Here is a 19,732-nt window from a genome sequence, read left to right as displayed (position 1 = left end):
ACACACACACACACAGAGACTGCCAGAGAATAAGAAGACGTAGCAGGAAAGGTCGGCATTATCCACGTCGTGATTAGCAATATTTAGCATGTATGCAGACACCCTCTAGATCAAGGGTGCCAAGGTTTGCTGCTCTCGATTGTTTTCTAAAAGGCAACAACGTTGTCATGTCTTATTGGACATTTTTAACATTTATTAACATGAACGCACATGTTGCCCCCCCACCCCCCCCAATCTCAAAGCACTCACAGAAACAGCAACAGAAGTGACAGAAGTTCCTGTCCAAATATTTGTTTTGATAATCATGTTTTTGCCCACTTTGCGTCTCCCCCAGTGTCCATAACAATGCCATCACGTACCCCTGACAAATAAAGCACTGCCACAGATAGATCATAGTCCTGTGTAGATGTTAAATAATGCTGAAGAAATGTACAATAATTGCAAATTTTGTGCCTTTACTCCATCGTGGTTTTTCAAAAGTACGTATATTCTGTTAAGAGGTTGAATATATAAGCAAACAAGTGACATACTTATGGCCGAAATGAAGTATTTTCAAGTATAAATACGTATGGTTAATGAGTCATTCAGAAGACGCATTCAAAGACATTGTACTAGGCGTGTTCACCAGCGGAGACGATTGGGTCTTTTTTAAAAAGTACACTGAAAAATATATGAAAAAATGACTACCGGCCTCACCTCCGCCCACTGAGACAAAGAGCCTGTATGACTGACAAGAGGGCTCACTCTGTTCAAGCATAAAAAGCGTCTGATTTCTTTAAACGGGAGAAATGAGCCGTGGGTGTTTAAACTTTACAACCCTGTTCCAACTTCCTATTGTTCCCTTTCCCACGGCCACCATCCTGGATACGAGAACAATAACTACTAAGCTTATTGTAAGATGTAGTTTTTCCCAAAAGAGATGCTATAAAAATATGAAGAGACATACGTGAAATATCAAGATTGAGGTCGTACCTTGTTGATCATGTTAAGAGTGCACTCGAAGACGGCGTCAAAGATTTGGGGTATCTCGCTGGTGATGTGACCACCCAGCTTGTTGACAATGGTTGCCATGGTGCTGAGAACCTCGGGCTCACGGGCAGCCGGGACGTTGCGTTGATAGTCGATGAGGACGGCGTCCAACAGTGGGGGAACAAAGTTCTCGCCGACCTGCCAAAAGACAAGATGGATCAGCACAATGAAAGAAACGATATTTAGATTAAAACTAAATCTAATGACGTTGAATTTGATGAAATACACCACATTTTACTGACACCAGTGAAACACAATTTCAGCACCGTGATGCTAACATTCTGCGCCTTGGGTGACAAAAGCTCTTCAGATATACGGTAATCCCTCGCTTATCAAGGTTACTTCCAGACCAGAACGTTCATTCATTTTCTACCGAGCCTATGTCTTCGGGCGAGAGGCGGGGTACACCCTGGTCGCCAGTCAATCACAGGGCACATATAGACAAACAACCATTCACACTCACATTCATACCTATGGACAATTTGGAGTCGCTAATTAACCTAGCATGTTTTTGGAATGTGGGAGGAAACCGGAGTACCCGGAGAAAACCCACGCATGCACGGGGAGAACATGCAAACTCCACACAGAGATGGCCGAGGGTGGAATTGAACCCTGGTCTCCTCGCTGTGAGGTCTGTGCGCTAACCACTCGAGCGCCGTGCCGCCCCAGACCAGAACGTGATAAGTTCATTTCCATTCATAGTTAGAGCACAGGAAATCTAAATAAAACATAATTAGAGCCCTCTAGACATGAAATAACACCCCTATAGTTACCTTTACACTACTATTACCCAATATAGTAAACATCTGAGTAAATACTAAACCATTTAAGACACAAAATATGGCTACCATAACACTGTAGGGTACAATGCTATGCTAAACTTAGGGCTGTCAATCACTTTAAAATCTTTTATTGCGATTAATCGCATTTTTGTCCATAGTTAACTCACAATTAATGTGTGGGTTTTCTCCGGGTACTCCGGTTTCCTCCCACATTCCAAAAAACATGCTAGGTTAATTGCCGACTCTAAATTGTCCATAGGTATGAATGTGAGTGTGAATGGTTGTTTGTCTTTATGTGCCCTGTGATTGGCTGGTGACCAGACCAGGGTGTACCCTGCCTCTCGTCAGAAGACAGCTGATAAGCAGTAGAAAATGAATGAATTACTGATGCCTAGTCATCAGTGTATCGGGCCCTAAAATTTTGGCGTCAACAGAATCGCAGACTTGGCCAATAAAAACGGAATCTACTGTTAAATCCTGAATCTAATGATAATAATAACAATAATAACCATGAAAATAAGGAACATTTGTGTGGGGAACTATTTACCCAGCTCTCACCCAGCATTTTCTATGCTGAAACTTCAATGTTGCCAATGTGACCAGGATACAACAAGTAGGTTGCGTGTACGTTTCCACACGGCACTCGTGAGATACCTTGCCATTGTCTATATGAATTTCACGACAATTTCTCACCATCTGCGGATCGTTGGATCGGCTGACCCAGCCCGAGATCAGTTTCAAGGTCTCCCGCTTCACAGTCCTCATGCTCCTGATCAGAGGCTGCTTGGTCACCATCTCTCCTGCACCATAGAGAGCAGCATGTTACACACAAGGAAAAGAAAGAGTGGCCTGGTTCACTTTTTGCCTTCCTCATTTCAAGTACTGCGTAATGCATAGATGAGGCTTTCAGGTACACTGCGTATTTTTGAGTGTAAGAGGAAATTATGTGTGTTTTTTTTTTAACTTAAGATGTTAAATGCTGAATTATCCATTGAAATTGACATTTATATATATACACCGCATTTCACCTTGTTTTCTACATGTAAAAATATTATTCTTTTGTGTAAAATTTGTTTTCATATTTATGGATTTACATTATTTCTGATGGGACGAATGTATTCAGTTTCCGTACTTAGTCAAAATGCAGGCGTATGGGAACATCGGTTATTCAGAGATTTACAATGTGATTTATGCCATGTAAAATTTCAACTGAAAATGTCAAATAAAAGCTGGTAAATGCAGGTTATCCTAAAATGCCTAAAAGCCACCGAATTCCAAGGGGAGAATCTTTGCTCTTTGTGCTCAAAAAGTGATCTTACGTTCCCCAAAATGGCAATAAACTCCATCAAAAGCTGTTGCTTGGTGTGTCAGTGTACGGCTTAGTCAAATAAGAGTAAAGTCTAAAGCAGTTCCATTACCAAGGTGAATTGAAAAGGGGGAGACACTGACTAAATATCTTTGTCCAATGACATAACCACCATAATGAACACACACCTCCCATACCATTTGTCTGAATGGCAGCAGATATGTTCTCGCTGAGGCACTTGTACACATTGAGCATGTCGAGGTAAATCCGTCCCAACTGGATGACAAAGGGATGTCCCACGGCCTTACAGGCTCTGACGTTAGTTTTCAGGATGCTGCCAAGTTGTTTCACAGTCTCTGGGTCCTTCAAAATGTCTACATTCTGAAAGTGGAAAAATGGAGTTGAGATATGACGATAGGTTGATAAGCGTCGCATCTCCAGTGATTCACAAAAACTAACCACCCCTGTAAGAGCCCCACACTTTGGGTTGTCAAACCGGTATGTCGTTTACCTTGGTGGCCTGCTGGATGATACTGTCCCACACTTGATTAGGCAGCAACATGTACTTCTCTATCAGACGCTCCTGTACAGCCTGGTCAGTCTGTGCCCCGATCATGTAACCTACCGCCTCATAGAAGGTGTGCACCTGCATATAAAACACGACACATGGTGAGTGCGGGAACTGTTTGTGTTGTGTCGGTGATCCGGGTGAACATCTCATCAGCATCAGCGCCGACCTGCTGTGGTTGTAGATCACAGATGATGGTGTTGATGTTGTTGAGGATCTCGTCGATGAAGGGCATCACCTCTCCCACCTGAACCTGGATAAAGTGGCGCCGGCACTTCTGGGCGATCTTGATGAATGTGTCACATGCCATGTCTTGAACTCCATCATGGGTCTCTGAAGGACCGGCAGCAAAATATATATTCTCACAGACAAATACTGAAAACAAATTGTATATTTGTAAAAACCTTACCATGCATGAACTCAAAGAGCTTGTTGACCACCGTTTTGAGGAACTTCCAGTGGGCTCTGAGGAAGCGGGGATACTGGCCGACAATGTACATGATGTTGGAGGCGATGATGGCCTTGTTGTCCTTTCCTCTCTTTTGCTCACACAGACCCAGCAGATCCTAAAACCAACAACACGTGCAGGCATAAAATTTGTGTCTTTTTCAGTGACACAAATACAATTCTATTATCCAAAATCCATTCTTTGAGAAGTCACTTGTGATTCAATGTGTATTCTATGACATCTGGCTCTCCTTTTTAAATACCTTAATGACTGTGACCAGGAACCTCTTTTCATCCTCTTCGTGCATGGCCCCGCTGATGGATCCAATGGCCCAACACAATGTGTTGAGATTCTTCCAGGACCACTCGGTACCATTTACCTGGTTGTGCAGCTTCTCTGTCATTATGCGCTCTGTGTCTGCATAGTCCAAGTGAGTCAGGTACACTGCAGGGTGGCAGAGAACGTCTATGATCAGTATTGCTGATTAACTTGGACCAAAGAGGAAAGATGTGTATAAATAAGGACATTTAAAGTCAAACATTAAGTACTAGAGTATCTAAATTATGAAATACTGGTATTTATACTGTTGGGGGAATGAGTAAATCCTACAGAGACACAAGTGCGAAAGACATGTAAATCGTCCCTCACTATATAGTGATTTTCGCAAAATCACTCGGTAGTTTGCTATGCTAACGGCGGCCGTCTCTTGGCCCTGCGGTGATCCCATAGCCTGCCCGATAAACAAATAATAATAGGAGTATAAAAGTGACTACTGAGGTGTTATTTCATGTCTAAAGTGCTCGAATAATGTTAAAAATCATAAACAGGTTGTATGTGTTCTAAAAAGGGCTGCAGCTATCGACTGTTTTAGTGATCTCGTATTCTACTGAAAGTCTTGTCAATTGAACGAGTAAAAAAACATAATTTTTCCTGATTAAAGAGCAATAATAAATTCACATAAGTGAATTCAAGTAAAAATAAAACATTTCACCAATTGGTTTAATTTTATAAATTGCTATTGTGCATAGTGTAACTGCACACACAAGAAACAGTTCTTGAGGGAGTCCAAATAATACTTGGTTGAGAATTCCTTGAGTATCGTTGGTAAAAGTTCATTCATTAGCAGCCATTAATGATAAAACAAACACAGGCAATTATAAAATAAAAACAACACAATAACAACTGAACAAGCAAGTAAATGAGAAATAACGTTTTCGTAATGGGAGTTCACGGCGCGATCAAACAAGTCACTTTTCCACACGACCTACATAACATAGTGGCTTAAAATACGATGGGTGGCAAGGTGCGCGACTCGCGGGACTTCACTTATCGCTGTCGCTGAGGAAACCATGGGCATTCGTTTCCATGAGAATGCATTTTTAACTACAATAAAAATTTCTGACTTACAAACACATTAAAAGGCTAAAAATAACGTGGTTTGATAATGTGTTGTGACGGATTAGACACCCACCAAGCGTTTCCCTCATGTTCTTGTAGAGATTTATGGAATCGGTGTCCTTCATGAACTCTCTGACCACCTCCCCCTGGTCATTCTCCACCACCAGGACTTCCTCTGGTTTGGCCATGCGGCTCACCATCAGCAGACGCACCTGTTGAGAGGGATAAACATGTCAGCGCAAACACACACACACACACACACAGGCACACCAAAGAGAAAAAGCTGCTGCTCTCACACTTGGACACAAGCATTCCACAAATTCTCGGTGGATGAATGAAGGGGCAGTGCCAGTGCCAACAGATTGCAGTTTGTTTGTAAATATACGAGATTCCATTATCCATTTTCAGTACCTAGCTTGTCCTCATTAGGGATTAGGGCCGCTAGCAAACTGGAGCCTATCTCTATACTTAATGGAGTCATTAATGGCTGTCCAAACATGTTCCAGCGAGAACGAGAAAAAACTGCATCTTCGCTTTGTGATGTCGGGAAAAAAAGTATTATTGGTATGAACTGTGCCTTTTTCTTTTTGTTCATTTTTTTATATACTTATTTTTTCAAATGTCGGAATAAAGTCATACTATTACAGGGAGAACCCTGTAATAGTATGACTTTATTCCGACATTTTGACTTTAATCCCATAATATTAAGACAGGTAAGCTAATAACTCGAAAAATACATAATTGAATTCATTGGAACGACAACAGCCTTTCTCGCCATAGTCTCCTTAAAGAAGCCGTCTCATTCTCTGGAAGTGTCAGCGGTTGTCTACAAAAAGTAAGTAAACTCCTTTTGTCTAAATTAAGGTGATTTTATTAGATTAGATTAGATTAGCTTCAACTTTATTGTTGTTGCTCATGTCACTTGTACAGGGCAACAAAATGCAGTTAGCATCCAACCAGAAGTGCAATTTTTATAAGTACATTAGTATGGACAGATCTATGTAAATTAAACTATACAGGCTATGACTATAATACAGTGAGGATATGTACAGGGATATAAATGACTATAATATGGCTATTGTAGATTATACAGATGGATAACAGTATGGATATGACAATATATAATAGCAGTAATATGTACAGTATTGCAGTGAAGTGACTAGAGTAGAGTATGGTTATTGCAGATTATATAAATTATAAATTATATGGTTCCTTGTTTATGTCATATACAGTATCTAATTGAATGTAACGCCCCACTATTTGAGAAGCAGTGAGGTAATGTAATGTAAGGTAATGTTTTGTGTCATTATTGGCACATAGTGAACCAAACACTACATCCGGTATCAGTTGTATTTCGATATGTTTTGACGAGTAATAGACCATAATGTACCATGAAACATCAAGCATTTATTCATCAATTAAATTCGGAAAACCCGCAATATAGCAAGGGAGCAATAATCAAACCAGAATATTGCGAGGGCCGCCTGTGTAAAGTCACTAAATATCACCGTGATCTTAAGTTCAGCGCTAATCAAGTGCTGGGCGGGTAGAGGCAAGACAGCTTCAGTGAGTCAGTGACTGAAATGAATCAGTCATCAGCGTGTGGTACCTTGGAGAGCACGGGCAGATAGAGCTGTCTGCGTGGTGGCACGTCAAAGTGCTGGTTGCCGGAGAGAAGCGGAGACGTGGATGTGGAGAAAGGACTTTCTCTGTAGAGCTCAGCAGCGAGGTGGTTCCAATACTCCAGACAAATTTTGAAGATCTCAGTCTCCTCTACTTCTGACACCAGCAGCATGTAGTGGAGGGCCTGGTGTAGGACGGTGAGTGGATCGGGTTCAAATCAAATCATCTGTGCGGAGGAATTGTCTGCTTGTCCAGCAACTTACCTCCATTAACGTTTCTCTCAGGTTGAGTCGCTTCTCAATGAGCTGCCCGTGCTCTTTCAGGAAGGTACAAAGGAAGAGACTGAGGTTTTGGATGAAGTTCTGCTCGTCATCTTTCCCATTGGCGTAGGCCAGCCGGATGTTGGTGTTCAGGGGAAGCATCTGAGTAGAAAAGAACGAGGTTAAAATCGTACGTGTTTGCCCCCATCTTATCCGAGCGTAGCATGACGCTCACCTGCTTGAGCTGACACATGGTCAGGGTGAAGAGTGTGACAAACTGCTCCTCGTACTGGCTGACGCTAACGCCAGCGATCTCTGTCAAACACTTCAGTGTCACATTGCGAAACATGGGAACATTCAGGAACTGACAAAATGAGAAGAAGAAAGATTTAGCCACAAGACGACCTTCCAAGGCATGGGCCGGGAAGAGATTCTCACGGCATGATAACCTTCAGCAAAAAATATCATGGCTTGACCTATTCTAATTACAGCTCTGAAATATATTTACTGTAAAGAAGACAGTTATTGTTGAACAATTTAATAGAAAATTATGGAAATGGACCATACCTGCATGAATTTCAAATACATTTTAAAAATGAATTATTTCCAAATAAAATCAATAAAATGCTGTTCCTATTGCTGTAACTAATCCTACTAAAAGACCTTGAATATTTGCTTACAATAAATAAATACAAAAATACACCAAAATGTAAATAAATGACAGTCAGAAAAGTCATGAATACATCATTTAAAAAAAACTTCATATAATTTCATATAGTGAATGCGCAGGTCACAACTTGTCCACATGTGTTTTGGAATTGTTGGATTATGTATTTGCTGAATTTTTATTAATTTGCTTCAGCAACCTTTGATTGCAGCACAGCCCAGTTCCAACTGCGAGGAATATCCCAGGACGGGACAAAGTACTTCTATAACGTGGCCGCGCTGAACCTCCACTTCCTCTCATCCCTTAGGATGGTATGACGGACTATTTTAGTGGTTTTGGAACCTTTTTCATACTGTGGTGTACCTTGAAACCGCTGACTGGCCCATGCCTACCTTCCTGATCAAATATCTGCACTTCATCTGCCCACCTTATACACCAGGGTGCTGATCAGCTTGGTTTCAAAGATGTAGCCCAAAGGAATCCAGTTGAGGAAACGTAAGAGGGTTTCCAGAGTGGCGTGGACCAGGGGGGCATTCTGGGAATTTTCCTGCGATGCGAGATGATAAAGACTTCAAGGTGTGGATGTGGAAACAACATCGTTATACTGAGGTGTGGTGATTTATGTACCATAACAAACTGGCAGAGCTGGAATATCTGGGAGAACTCATTGCACATACTGAAAGAATACACAAGGAAATATTTTGGTATTGCACACAATTAATTTTTTCTTAATGTTCCACGACTATAATATTCACACTATTTACCAATCCCATACTAACCTGTCTTTTAGATGTTTGGCTTTGACCTGGGTCATCTGACCACTAGAGAAGTCAAAAACCTCCTCGCTGAGCAGTTTTAGAATCACCATGTTGTTCTGACAAAGACTCTCGCTGGTCCGACTCGCTCCTACGATGTCGCTGATAAACGTGGGCCAGTGCTTGGGCCATTCCTGCTTCAGGATCTAAACACACACACAGTCACACAATGCAATGAGGGTACCGGCATCCACTGACGAGTGTGAAACTGTATCTGTGACACTTGCTAAAAATAGGTCATTCAAGTCAAAAAGAAAGTGCCCCAAATATCTCTTTAAGAAGTACAAAAAATTAACAAGAAAAAAAATGAAATAGTTCAGGAAAAAAAAGCAGAACAGCCATAATTTTTAGAAAATAAAGCCCAAGTAGTAAGGAAAAAGTTGACTAGCAAAATGCTGCCATTTTCACGCGCCGTAAGAGACGGTGCAAGTTATCGCAAACGCTTGATTGCAGTTGTTGCTGCTCAGGGTGACCCCACCAGTAATGAGTTTTAAGGGGCAATGACTTTTTCCTCCCTTAATAACAATAAGTTCTACGTTTTATGCCTGTTCTGTTTGAAATAATAATAATAATAATACTTTAAAAACTGCATTTTCTGCTTAGTTGTGGTGTCATTTATTTGATGATCTGAAACATTCAAGTGTGACAAACATGCAAAGGACACCATCACTTTTGTTTTTAAGTTAACTATTTAAGTTTAAGCTCCATTATGACCCCCAAGGCAATGCGGTTGAGTCGTGTGTGACGGCAGCACGTACAAGTAAAAATCAAATTAGAAATACAGTAATAAGTGGAGACATCAATAATAGTTGCATGCCACTCCAGGATGGTGAAACACAGCTATCATCACGAAGGATGAAGATGCTATCTTTGAACACGTGAAATGATCAGTGGACAGTGATAACAGCATCGGCGGTGTAATTGTCTGTCACTTCTTGCAACCATTGTGTCAGACAACCACAGCAATGAAAGTAAGGAATTATCGGATTTAATGCTTGTTTAGATATATTTACATGTATTTATACTGTTATATTTTGTATTTTCATTCTTTTTTTAATAGATGTGTCTGCACCTACTTCACCAAAACAAATTCCTAGTATGTGTTTGATCACACCTGGCAATAAACCATTTCTGATTCTGATTAATACCGTACCTACTTGGATAGACACATATCCTATTTATCTGGCAAGGATTATGGAATCCCTTGTCATTGAACCACTAATGGACCTCCTCTCCAGTAACATTCTCACATCTGAATTATAATCAGAGTTGGTCTGCAAATGGCACACACACGACATTGTGCAACTGGCGTTATGGATTTATCTAAAAACCATTTTACCACCATGGATCATGACATCCTGAAAGTAAGGCTTCACAGTTGCACAGCACGATCTAAACACATTTCTTGTTTCATGAGAATGAGGAATGTTTTGCAGCCACCGCTGCATACGTACTGTATCTCTCTGTTATAAGTGAAAGTAGAAATCTTTCAGACTTACCTGAACAAGAATCATATTCAGCTTTCCAATGTACACCTTTTCTTTCTGGAAGACAAATTTACAAACAAAACGCAAATGATCTTTGGATTGTTTCGCAGATGCAGACTTTGACAAATGAACCATAGTGACAATAGTTGATCTCTTTAGCACTTCTGTTAGCAACACAATGCTAGTAGTTATGGTTAAGTGACTACGTAATATGGTTGAGTAGCTACACACTGTAACTTTTAACAACATTCTTATTACATTATTATTAATAATAATAATAATAATAATAAATTATCGCCTTTCGTGGTTGACTGGTGGTGTATTCTTCTTTTCTCTTTCGACTTTTCCATTCAGGGGTCGCCACAGTAAATCAATTGCTCCCATCCATCTTCTGCATCTGTCTCTCTCACACAAACTACCCTCACGTCCTCCTTCACTACATCCATAAACCTCCTCTTTGGTCTTCCTCTACGCCTCCTACCCGGGCAGCATCCTTCTACCAATATATTCACTATCTCTCCTCTGGACATGTCTCCGAGGCCTCTAACATGTAATGTTCCTCTGATGTACTTGTTCCTGATCCTATCCATCCTGGTCACTCCCAATGAGAACCTCGGCATCCTCATCTCTGCTACCTTCAGTTCTGACTTTTCCTCATTGGCACTGTCTGTAGACCAAACATCACTGGTCTCACCACAGTTTTGTATTGGTTGACAATGGTGTATTATTAGTCAAAAATTATTGAAAGACAAAAGTGGCGAGAATATGTAGTATCCTGGCCCACTGGGCGTCGGTAAGAGACATGACATTATGCATGAGGTCAGCCAGGGCATGTCCAACATAAGAGACTGATAAGAGATAAGACATAAACTCCCATTCAGTGTGGATGTGGTAAGTTCTTGGCTGCTTTGTTGTTCTTCCAACTCTGCTTTAAACCCTTTCTTAAGTTTAGAATACAGTAACTAAATTGGAGCCTAGTTCGTTAGCTTGCTAATACTTGAAGCCATATCGGTGTTATGTCGACGGGGCTTTAATAATGGTAAAGGTTGTATTTAGAAAGCCATAAACACAGGACTGTACTGTACACATTTAGCCTAAATTCCACTTTTTAATATCAAAAACGTGTTACATACCTCCACACTGGCAGCATCTGATGACGTCTTAATAATGAGACCAACAACATACTTTTTTATCCCTGAAAAATACACATGTACAAATATTAACGAGGTTTAGCATATTCAAATACATTGTGTAAAACCTCAACCCTGACAAGAAAATTGCCAGTGGCACTTTAGTCACTAACTAGCTCAATCTGTCATTCTTCTTCCAGCATCTTTACACTTGGAAATAAACTATTCTTCTCCAAAAACAAACTACCAACCTCTTGCTAAAAGTTGGCTGGGATTGCTACAGAATTCGTATGGGGCGAAGACTTTGGAAGTTACATTTTCCCCAGACCATCAACATTGTCACTGTGAGCAGAGTGTTTTAAAAACGTTTTTCAGCTCTCTCACAATTTTTTACGGACTGCAGCGCTACAGAATATTGAACACCATGTGGTCGGGACAAGTGAGTGGAGCTGAAAACGAGCCAATACTCTGACGCAAGGGGGGAAAAGACATACTTGCCAGTCGCCCTGCACTGGGTTTGCCACTTGTACAAAATTCAGGCATCTACGGTCAGAAGTAGGGAAGTCTTAGGGTTAATGCAAAAATAATTTAGAGCAAAATATGAAAAGGTGGTTGGATCAACTGTTTTTCAAATGACTATTTCATTATTGTGTCTTCGCTCAGCAGAAAATCTTATTTATCAAAGATTTGTATTTAACATTTGCAACTATGGTAAAAAAACAGCTAAAAAAAACTTTAGATGTAAATATGAAAAACAATTGTTAGCAGTGATTAAAGTTTGAAATCAAACGATCAACTCCTCGAGAATTTGTGTGAGGTGTTAAAGTGGATGGCGGGGTAGCTTTGAGTGGTACAATCAATTTCATTGCCACTCGGACAATTCTTATTTCCTTTAAGCAAAAATTATTGGCGAAAAAAACAAGAAAAAAAAAAGTTCAATTTTAAACTCCTTCTTCTACTTTTGCAAGGACACCCCCTCCTCAGCTTTAAATTGGTAGCTAAGATCCAAATACTTTGCTGCAGCACGTATAAACCAAAAGGCTTGCTTAGTGACGGAATACACGTGAATTGGGTAAACACGCGCTACGGCGCTGACTTCTTTCCACTGCACAGTACGGCTTCGTCTCGGCTCTGCTCTCTTCACCTCCTTTTGGGGAGGTCGGTTTTCAAGGGAAATTATGAAAACCAAGCTGCATTGAATGCATCGGTTGAAACGTGACAGCTGAAAAGCCATGGGCACCATTGTCGTCTTTAGGGCTGCCGCTATCGAATATTTTAGTAATAGACTATTCTACCGAAATGTTTGTCGATTGATCGAGTGATCGGATAAAACATACTTCTGCTTATTTAAAGACAAATAATACATTTATTTAATTAATTAAATTTAGATAATGGAGTGTTTTATTTCTTAAATGGACATAGGGCATAGTGTAATTGCCGAAATGACAGTACGACAACAAAAACATAAGCCAATGACGCCACTAGTCACTCAGTCAGGCAATAATAATAAATGAACCAACAAGTCCATGAGAACAATACATTATTCAATGGCGTTCATGGAACGAACGGCGCAACCAAACAAGCCACTTTTCCACACAATATAGCAGCTTCAAATACATCGAGTGGCAATTGTGAAAGGTATGTGCATCTTACCGCGGAATTGTTTAATCCACCAGCAAAACCAGCAAAGGCTGGGATTTCATTGTTGGCTCACAGCGGCAAGCGCCGACAGAGACGGCGAAGCGCGGCGTTAAACTGATATACGTCACGGTGTTCCAATTGCTGTTTAGCGATATTTTATTTTCCTTGTCCTTTGTTGCCACTTTTTTTTAACGCTTCAATCTTTCCGCGTGGGAAAATCTCCTTGGCTACTTTTTGTAATCGAGTTATTCAAATAATTGGAATACTCGTTGAAGCCCTCGTCAGCTTGTACTTCAACAACAACGGGCTAAATGAACAGCATCAGCGCAGCGTTGTTTTGGACCTGATGCAAAAAGCAACCGGAGCGAGTAGAGCCGTGGCGAGCAGAGCACGTACCTCAGGGTTTCCGCCACATGTAACTGATTGTGGCGCCACACCTTCAAAAATGTTTTTTAATTATCTTAAATAATTTTAAATATATTGCGTGATATATCCTATATACTGTTGATACATATATAGCTTATTATTTACGCACATATTGACCACAATTACTATGAAAAGGGTTTAACTGTGCTTTATTTTGATAAGCATGCACCAGAATCGCCTGTCTGCCATGCTGGCACACGCAGCTCACCAGTTCACCAAATAATATTTAAAGTGTTCTATTCAAACTGCATTTCATTGGAGATGTTTAGTGGAGATGTGCTTCCCGTGCAGCCCACCACTACAGCTTCAAAGAAATCCTCAAGGAAACCGTGTACCATGTGCAAAAGGGGGCAAATGGCACTGTGACATGATGAAGGTTTCCATGTGGCACAGGTTATGACAATGAAGAAAAATGTACCTTCACATTGATTCCTGGGAAGAATCTTCCATCTTGTTTTGATAACAGTTTCCAAAATCTGGAGGGCATAGTACTGTAATAAGAAAAAAACAGAAAAACATGAATCTAAGACAGGTGTGGGCAAACTTTTTGACACACTTTTTAACAAAATTTCCGGGGGGGGGGGGCAGACTATATATTTTACACGTAACAGTCCACCTGGTATTATTGTATCGGTAAAATTGTCATGCAATCTGCTATTATTATTTATTATTTTATATTTATATTTAAATATTTTAAAAATAATAAAATATTATAATAATTACAATAAAATTAAAATAATAATTATTATATTATTATTATGTAAAATATGCAAATATAACAATATTATTATATATAATTAATATAATAATTAGCATTAATATAATAAATATAATAATCATAATAGTTATAATAATAATATAATAATTATTATTTTAATTTTTATTATTATTATGTGCTTGTGTCTCTTTTTTCAGGAGCACTTTGTAAACAACAGACCATGTCAAACAACGAAATTGATAAAACCATCAAAAGGTTGGCTCAGGCCATGATGCCAGGTTGTATGTTGAGTTTGAATTAAATACTTTTGAAAGATTGGGCGGGCCGTATTCAAACACTTGGCGGGCCGGATGTGGCCCCCGGGCCGTAGTTTGCCCACCCCTGATCTAAGACATTTGGTGCAGATAAAACCACTTGTCGTGCAGACTTTTAGGTTGCAGCACTTTCACTTTTATGTTGTCGTTAGCAATAAGACGGCGGGTGCATTCTGAACAATTCCAACAGAAATTGATAATTGATACACAATTGTGGCAATGTTAAAGTAGTGCAGTAGTCTGCACTAATATTGACGCCCCCGCCCCACTATTTGAGAAGCACTAGACTAGCTTTTCAATGGCATTTGCTAGTTAATCCTACATGCAGGAGTTGTGTATTAATCGAACAAAATGAAGTTAGTGTAACATCCTGCTTGTCTTGTACTGTCGACATTCAGAATTCTGGTGTTTATGAATGCAGATCACAGATAATGATGTTGCTGGTGCGTTAAGGTTGGTAATGAGGTTGAAAAAAAAAAAGAGCGTCTGACTGTGTGCCTCTGTCGGGATGCATTACTTACAAGATATTAATTACACAATATCACCTTCTATCACCTGTTGAAGGTCTGCAAGAACCTAGCGCCAAAATGAGGCACGAGTTGTGACCGAGTTTGGCAGTCAGGTTACTCCTGTTTACATTGGCACCGGTGCCTTTATGATAGAAAGGTTTGTTACACATCCCTAATCTCAGGGTGAGTGCGCTGGGCTTAGAAGACACACCAAGAGCTGTATTGAATATATCCTTATCATGACCTGAACAAAGGCCATGGAGGAATGGCCAAAACAGGAACTGGTTCAAGCTCGGAGGATCAAAATCGAGACTTTCAAATTCTGCTTACAGACAGCAAAGTTTGATCCAACTGGCACGGTGTTTTTACACATGGACTTTGTAGAAATGTGGAAATACTTTCAAGCACACAACATTGTTTATTGAAATCAACATAAACACATTATCTGCCAAAGCACAAGACAAAAGCCATCCATCCATTTTGTACCACTTATCCTGTTGAGGGTTGCAGGGAGCTGGAGAATATTCCCGGGTGAATGGGGACACTCAAGCACACAGAAATCAGCCGAGTCAACCACTACAAGACCACCAGTGACCACGATACAAGCGTTTAATCTAAACCTTACCTAGTCTTGGCTCACCATCAGCCTCTGTTTAGATGCAACGGAACATTATTCTACACTGGCCTTTGAAATCTATCGTCACTTTCAGTCATTCTAGAGTAGAAGCCCGTCCTTATACTACACCTCTGCGGGGTCTCTCCAGTTACCTGGCATGTTGTACTAAAATGTGGCTGACTGCACCTTTTCTGTTTCCGTACAATCAGCTGGTCTTTCCTTTGACTTTCTGCATTCAACGTCAGGTTTTTTCCCCCATCTGACAATTAGTCTTGACATAAACATTGCATTTTATTTTAGGTGCATTCACCTTTTATTCTGTTGTTATTGCTACCAAGTTAAAATACTAGTGAACAATACTTTGGCAATTGCTCCGTTCCGGATACATTTTCTTTTATCTAAAAGAACCGAGGCTGTGCTTAGCGAAGCAGTGAGGGAATGCTCCAATTGTTTTCCGGCTTGTATGGCTTCTTTTGCTACATCCACATGCGCCTACTCCTACTGTGGATGCTTTTATAGCAAAACGTCCAATGGAATGCACAAAAAGGTGTATAGATCTTCCAGAATCTGCACCTATTCAGCTGTATTTCTCAGTTTTCGGACAGTCTGTTTTAATGAATTCCATCCACGGTCCGTCTCCAGGCATGCCCGCTCTGCTGTGGTTGGTCACACTAGCGAGTAATTAAAAGGAGTTCTGGACTGTGCTAGGATAGGAGTTCATAATAAATGGCGATTTCTTTATAAAATGTCTGCTTTTGACATACAGTCATATGTGTTGGATCCCAAATCCGATCCGGAAGTAGAGACTGGACAGTCCAAAGTTTCTCAACAAAATAGGTTACTTCAAGACGTCTCTCAATGGCAAGTAGCTTTAGCATTTTAGCGTTTTCTATAGCATCGAACTGTGGCTACTAATTGGGGTGGGAAACGGCTATTAGCAACGGCTTTTGCTCCTTGACTTACACAAAATAAACACAGTTAGGACACTGATAAATTGTTACTGACTGCTTGCTCAGTTCAAACAACCAAGTAACGTTGGAAAGTCATCGGGCTTCAGCAGCAGATTGTCAGCTAGTCCAGCTGCATACCGGCCCATGTCCACATTTCATACAGTCCAGTATGAAATGCCATTGACAGATTAAAATCAATTTATTTTGCTGGTAGGGAATCAGGAACTCCAACCACTTGTGCCTGATGGTGCCGTCGTTAGGAATTGTAAACAAATGTGGCTTTGCTAGCAAGTAAACAGAGGAGCAGCGTTTGGGAGAGGGTGGAGGAAGCAGAGCTTGTGGGAGCGCTCATCTGTATACAGACACGCCCATATAAGGAAAATGCCCTCTCTGTGACATCACAAAGGGGCAGTTTTACTTCGCCTTTTGAAACCCAGTGTTTTGAGCCATAACAAACCTCATCATCTGAAACTTTGGCATCGTTTAAGACAAGAATACGACATTCTAACTACATTTATAATAGGTCCCCTTTAAAATGGTAGTATGATTTGAAAACCGGCCAACATCTTAAATTTGCCTCAAAAGTCTTACAAAAACGTGTAAAACTGTGTGTGACTGGACTTACTTTGGTGTTCATGTTTTGCGAGAACTCAAGGATGGTGTCCACTCTCGTCCAGGCATCCGGATGTTCCTTCAGGTGTGTCAACACTTCTTGTGCCATTCTTTGCTGTAATATCATTAAAAGGCACAAAACGAGGGGGGGATAAAACCTGTGTTGGTCAAGGGTACTAATGCAGTGAATGATTTAAACATGCAATTTGCACAAAATGTACCTGAGGTCCCACCCCATGATATAGACAGTTCACCACGTTATCCAGCAGGTTGATATCCAGTTTCTGGTTGAAGTCCAGCAGCTGCTGGGCTGCATGGTCTGCTAACATTGTCATAATTGCTGGCATAGAGCTCTGAAACAAGGACAGGAAGGAGGAGGGGTCATGACAGCACCAAACACATTCAACAGGCAAAGTCATGTGCACCATGTGTTTTGGAACAAATCCAAACAGCTGACAATGAAACAAACATCCCCTAAACCCACCAGTGGACTGTCAACAACCAAGCAACACGTCTGCAACTACACAATTATATAGAGCCTAGGACCTTAATAGGCGACCCGCGGACCACATCTGACCCATCTGGCCTTCCAAAAATCACCAACATTCCATCTAACAAGAGATTGCTCAGTCATGCAGTACTTCCTCCGTTCTGCGGGGGGCAACAGCAAAGCATAGTATACTTTCAGCAGTACAAGAAAATGGATGTAAACAAATGGAGTGCATTGAAAATTGGACCTTTAACAGCGACTGGACCACAAAATATGGATTTAACAAAAATGAAGTGGCGAGGTCGCTGTTTCGAAGAAATATAACCTTTGGCGGAACTTTCAGACGAGACATAACTTTAAGCAGATCATCCCCTCAGTTTATATAAAACATGACTGACCATTTCACCAGGTAAAATTAAAAATTGTAAAGTTAAAAATGATTTAATGCACTTTTAATGCATTCTTCATTTGAAATACTAGAACTTTTTTATCACATTTTACTGACTTTAAATATGGTGATGTTTGCTTTTCATTATTTTATATACTTTTCTTTTGTTTACATGAACTACTGCTGTGCTGCCACATGTTTGAAGTAATATCAAACTGATGTCAAGGGCCTCTTCATTATGCAGTTGAGTAGCCATGATATAAATACACTACCTATTTTGTGTTCTATCAGGAAGTAGAAACTATTACTGTACTGGAAATGGTCCAATTTTTAAATCAGATTGATTAAAGAGTGATGGCACACAAATTCTACCACCTTTCACATAATGTCGACAAAAAGGCTTGATAAAAAAAAACCTTATGCCCTTTCAGTGACCTGTCATTTATTTCATATTTCAGTTTTTGGTCTGCTTTTCATTGGACTCATTGTGTAAAAAGACTCCATTACCAAACCACGTGTCCGGCACGTCACTTTGTTTACATCTTCAAGGTAACTCCTCTAAAGTGCCATTTAACAAAAACCCAAAAGGAGCAACTTTGCGGTCATGTCACCATTCATTCTCCACGACTTATTTACATGCAAAATACCGGATTGCCTTACGGCTGTTTATAAAGCTACTAGCAGTGATGTCGCACAGGCAAGCTCCCATGTGGCCCAACAAAGTTGCAACCCCTCCCGCACGGCGTACACAAGCGTCATCTACGTCTGGATGCTCCAAATATACAACTTTTACTCAATGGTAAAACACGAAATAGCGGCGTGGCAATGAGAAGGCTAACAGCGGAGAGCAGCGAGTGCCTAGCAACACCAACTTGACATCCGCTGCTATCACGTACACACACACACACACACACACACACACACGATGATGCTGGGGAGGTGGGAGAGGCATGGATTTAATCACACAACGTTGGCTTACTCGCTAACACCGTGCAAAGCAACTTCGCTACACTTTCGCTACTCGTTTCGTGTCATGTCATTTTGGAGTGTTTAGTGAGCCATGCAAAGTTGAAATACAACACACGCCATTTATTTCCTACACGTGTAATATAAAGATAATAACATACTCGCAGTTTGGTTGCACTTCACTCCAGTTGACCTACCTATAGTCCGAGGCTCTGATTGAAAAGTGCGACGTTCGCCCAAAGAAGCTACCAGATTTAGTCAGCACTTGAGTTGATTAGAAAAGGTTTCCAATGTCCAGCTCCGGCACTGAGGATGTCTGCCCGGTAGGAGCCACTGATGTGGATTCCGAAACTACAATCACGGCAAAGCCACAAATATGTCACTCCGAGACATTTTCCGAAAGCAAACCTTGATACACAACGCTAACAAATTCGTCACTCTTATTCAATTTCCAGCAGGTCGGTATGGAGGTTGTGTGCCTGCGCCTCCTTTCCTCTCTCAAGCAACTCACTCGCAACCGGTTGAAACCGGTTCAGACTGGGAGATTCCATCTCGGTTTAGTTTTCAGCCGATGGCGCCGCGTAAAGTT

The 19,732-nt window shown here is 40.7% G+C and overlaps 1 protein-coding gene across 5 annotated transcripts in view; it reads right to left on the bottom strand.

Annotated features, from left to right (window-relative positions):
- The window catches only part of xpo1b (exportin 1 (CRM1 homolog, yeast) b), a 23,451-nt gene extending 3,719 nt beyond the window's left edge, over nucleotides 1-19,732 (bottom strand). The window contains exons 1-20 of one of the 5 annotated variants that reach the window (XM_058060939.1): nucleotides 19,341-19,732; nucleotides 17,521-17,652; nucleotides 17,313-17,414; nucleotides 13,999-14,071; nucleotides 11,517-11,578; nucleotides 10,396-10,440; nucleotides 8,861-9,042; nucleotides 8,709-8,757; nucleotides 8,509-8,628; nucleotides 7,650-7,778; nucleotides 7,418-7,576; nucleotides 7,141-7,338; nucleotides 5,605-5,743; nucleotides 4,396-4,577; nucleotides 4,095-4,251; nucleotides 3,855-4,018; nucleotides 3,629-3,763; nucleotides 3,315-3,498; nucleotides 2,505-2,611; nucleotides 973-1,167 (exon numbers count right to left, since the gene is read on the bottom strand). In XM_058060939.1, coding sequence (XP_057916922.1) covers nucleotides 973-1,167; nucleotides 2,505-2,611; nucleotides 3,315-3,498; nucleotides 3,629-3,763; nucleotides 3,855-4,018; nucleotides 4,095-4,251; nucleotides 4,396-4,577; nucleotides 5,605-5,743; nucleotides 7,141-7,338; nucleotides 7,418-7,576; nucleotides 7,650-7,778; nucleotides 8,509-8,628; nucleotides 8,709-8,757; nucleotides 8,861-9,042; nucleotides 10,396-10,440; nucleotides 11,517-11,578; nucleotides 13,999-14,071; nucleotides 17,313-17,414; nucleotides 17,521-17,646 — 2,508 coding nt within the window. In that variant the 5' untranslated portion in view covers nucleotides 17,647-17,652; nucleotides 19,341-19,732. Of the gene's footprint in view, nucleotides 1-972; nucleotides 1,168-2,504; nucleotides 2,612-3,305; nucleotides 3,499-3,628; nucleotides 3,764-3,854; nucleotides 4,019-4,094; nucleotides 4,252-4,395; nucleotides 4,578-5,604; nucleotides 5,744-7,140; nucleotides 7,339-7,417; nucleotides 7,577-7,649; nucleotides 7,779-8,508; nucleotides 8,629-8,708; nucleotides 8,758-8,860; nucleotides 9,043-10,395; nucleotides 10,441-11,516; nucleotides 11,579-12,007; nucleotides 12,057-13,998; nucleotides 14,072-17,312; nucleotides 17,415-17,520; nucleotides 17,653-19,304 lie in introns of those variants that run through there. The other 4 variants (XM_058060932.1, XM_058060922.1, XM_058060950.1 and 1 more) reach the window with 4 other exon arrangements.

Source organism: Doryrhamphus excisus, chromosome 2, assembly GCF_030265055.1.
Source record: "Doryrhamphus excisus isolate RoL2022-K1 chromosome 2, RoL_Dexc_1.0, whole genome shotgun sequence".
NCBI classification, from domain to species: Eukaryota; Metazoa; Chordata; class Actinopteri; order Syngnathiformes; family Syngnathidae; genus Doryrhamphus; species Doryrhamphus excisus.
Note: the sequence above shows the minus strand (reverse complement) of the source record. Positions and strands in the feature narration are given on the sequence as shown.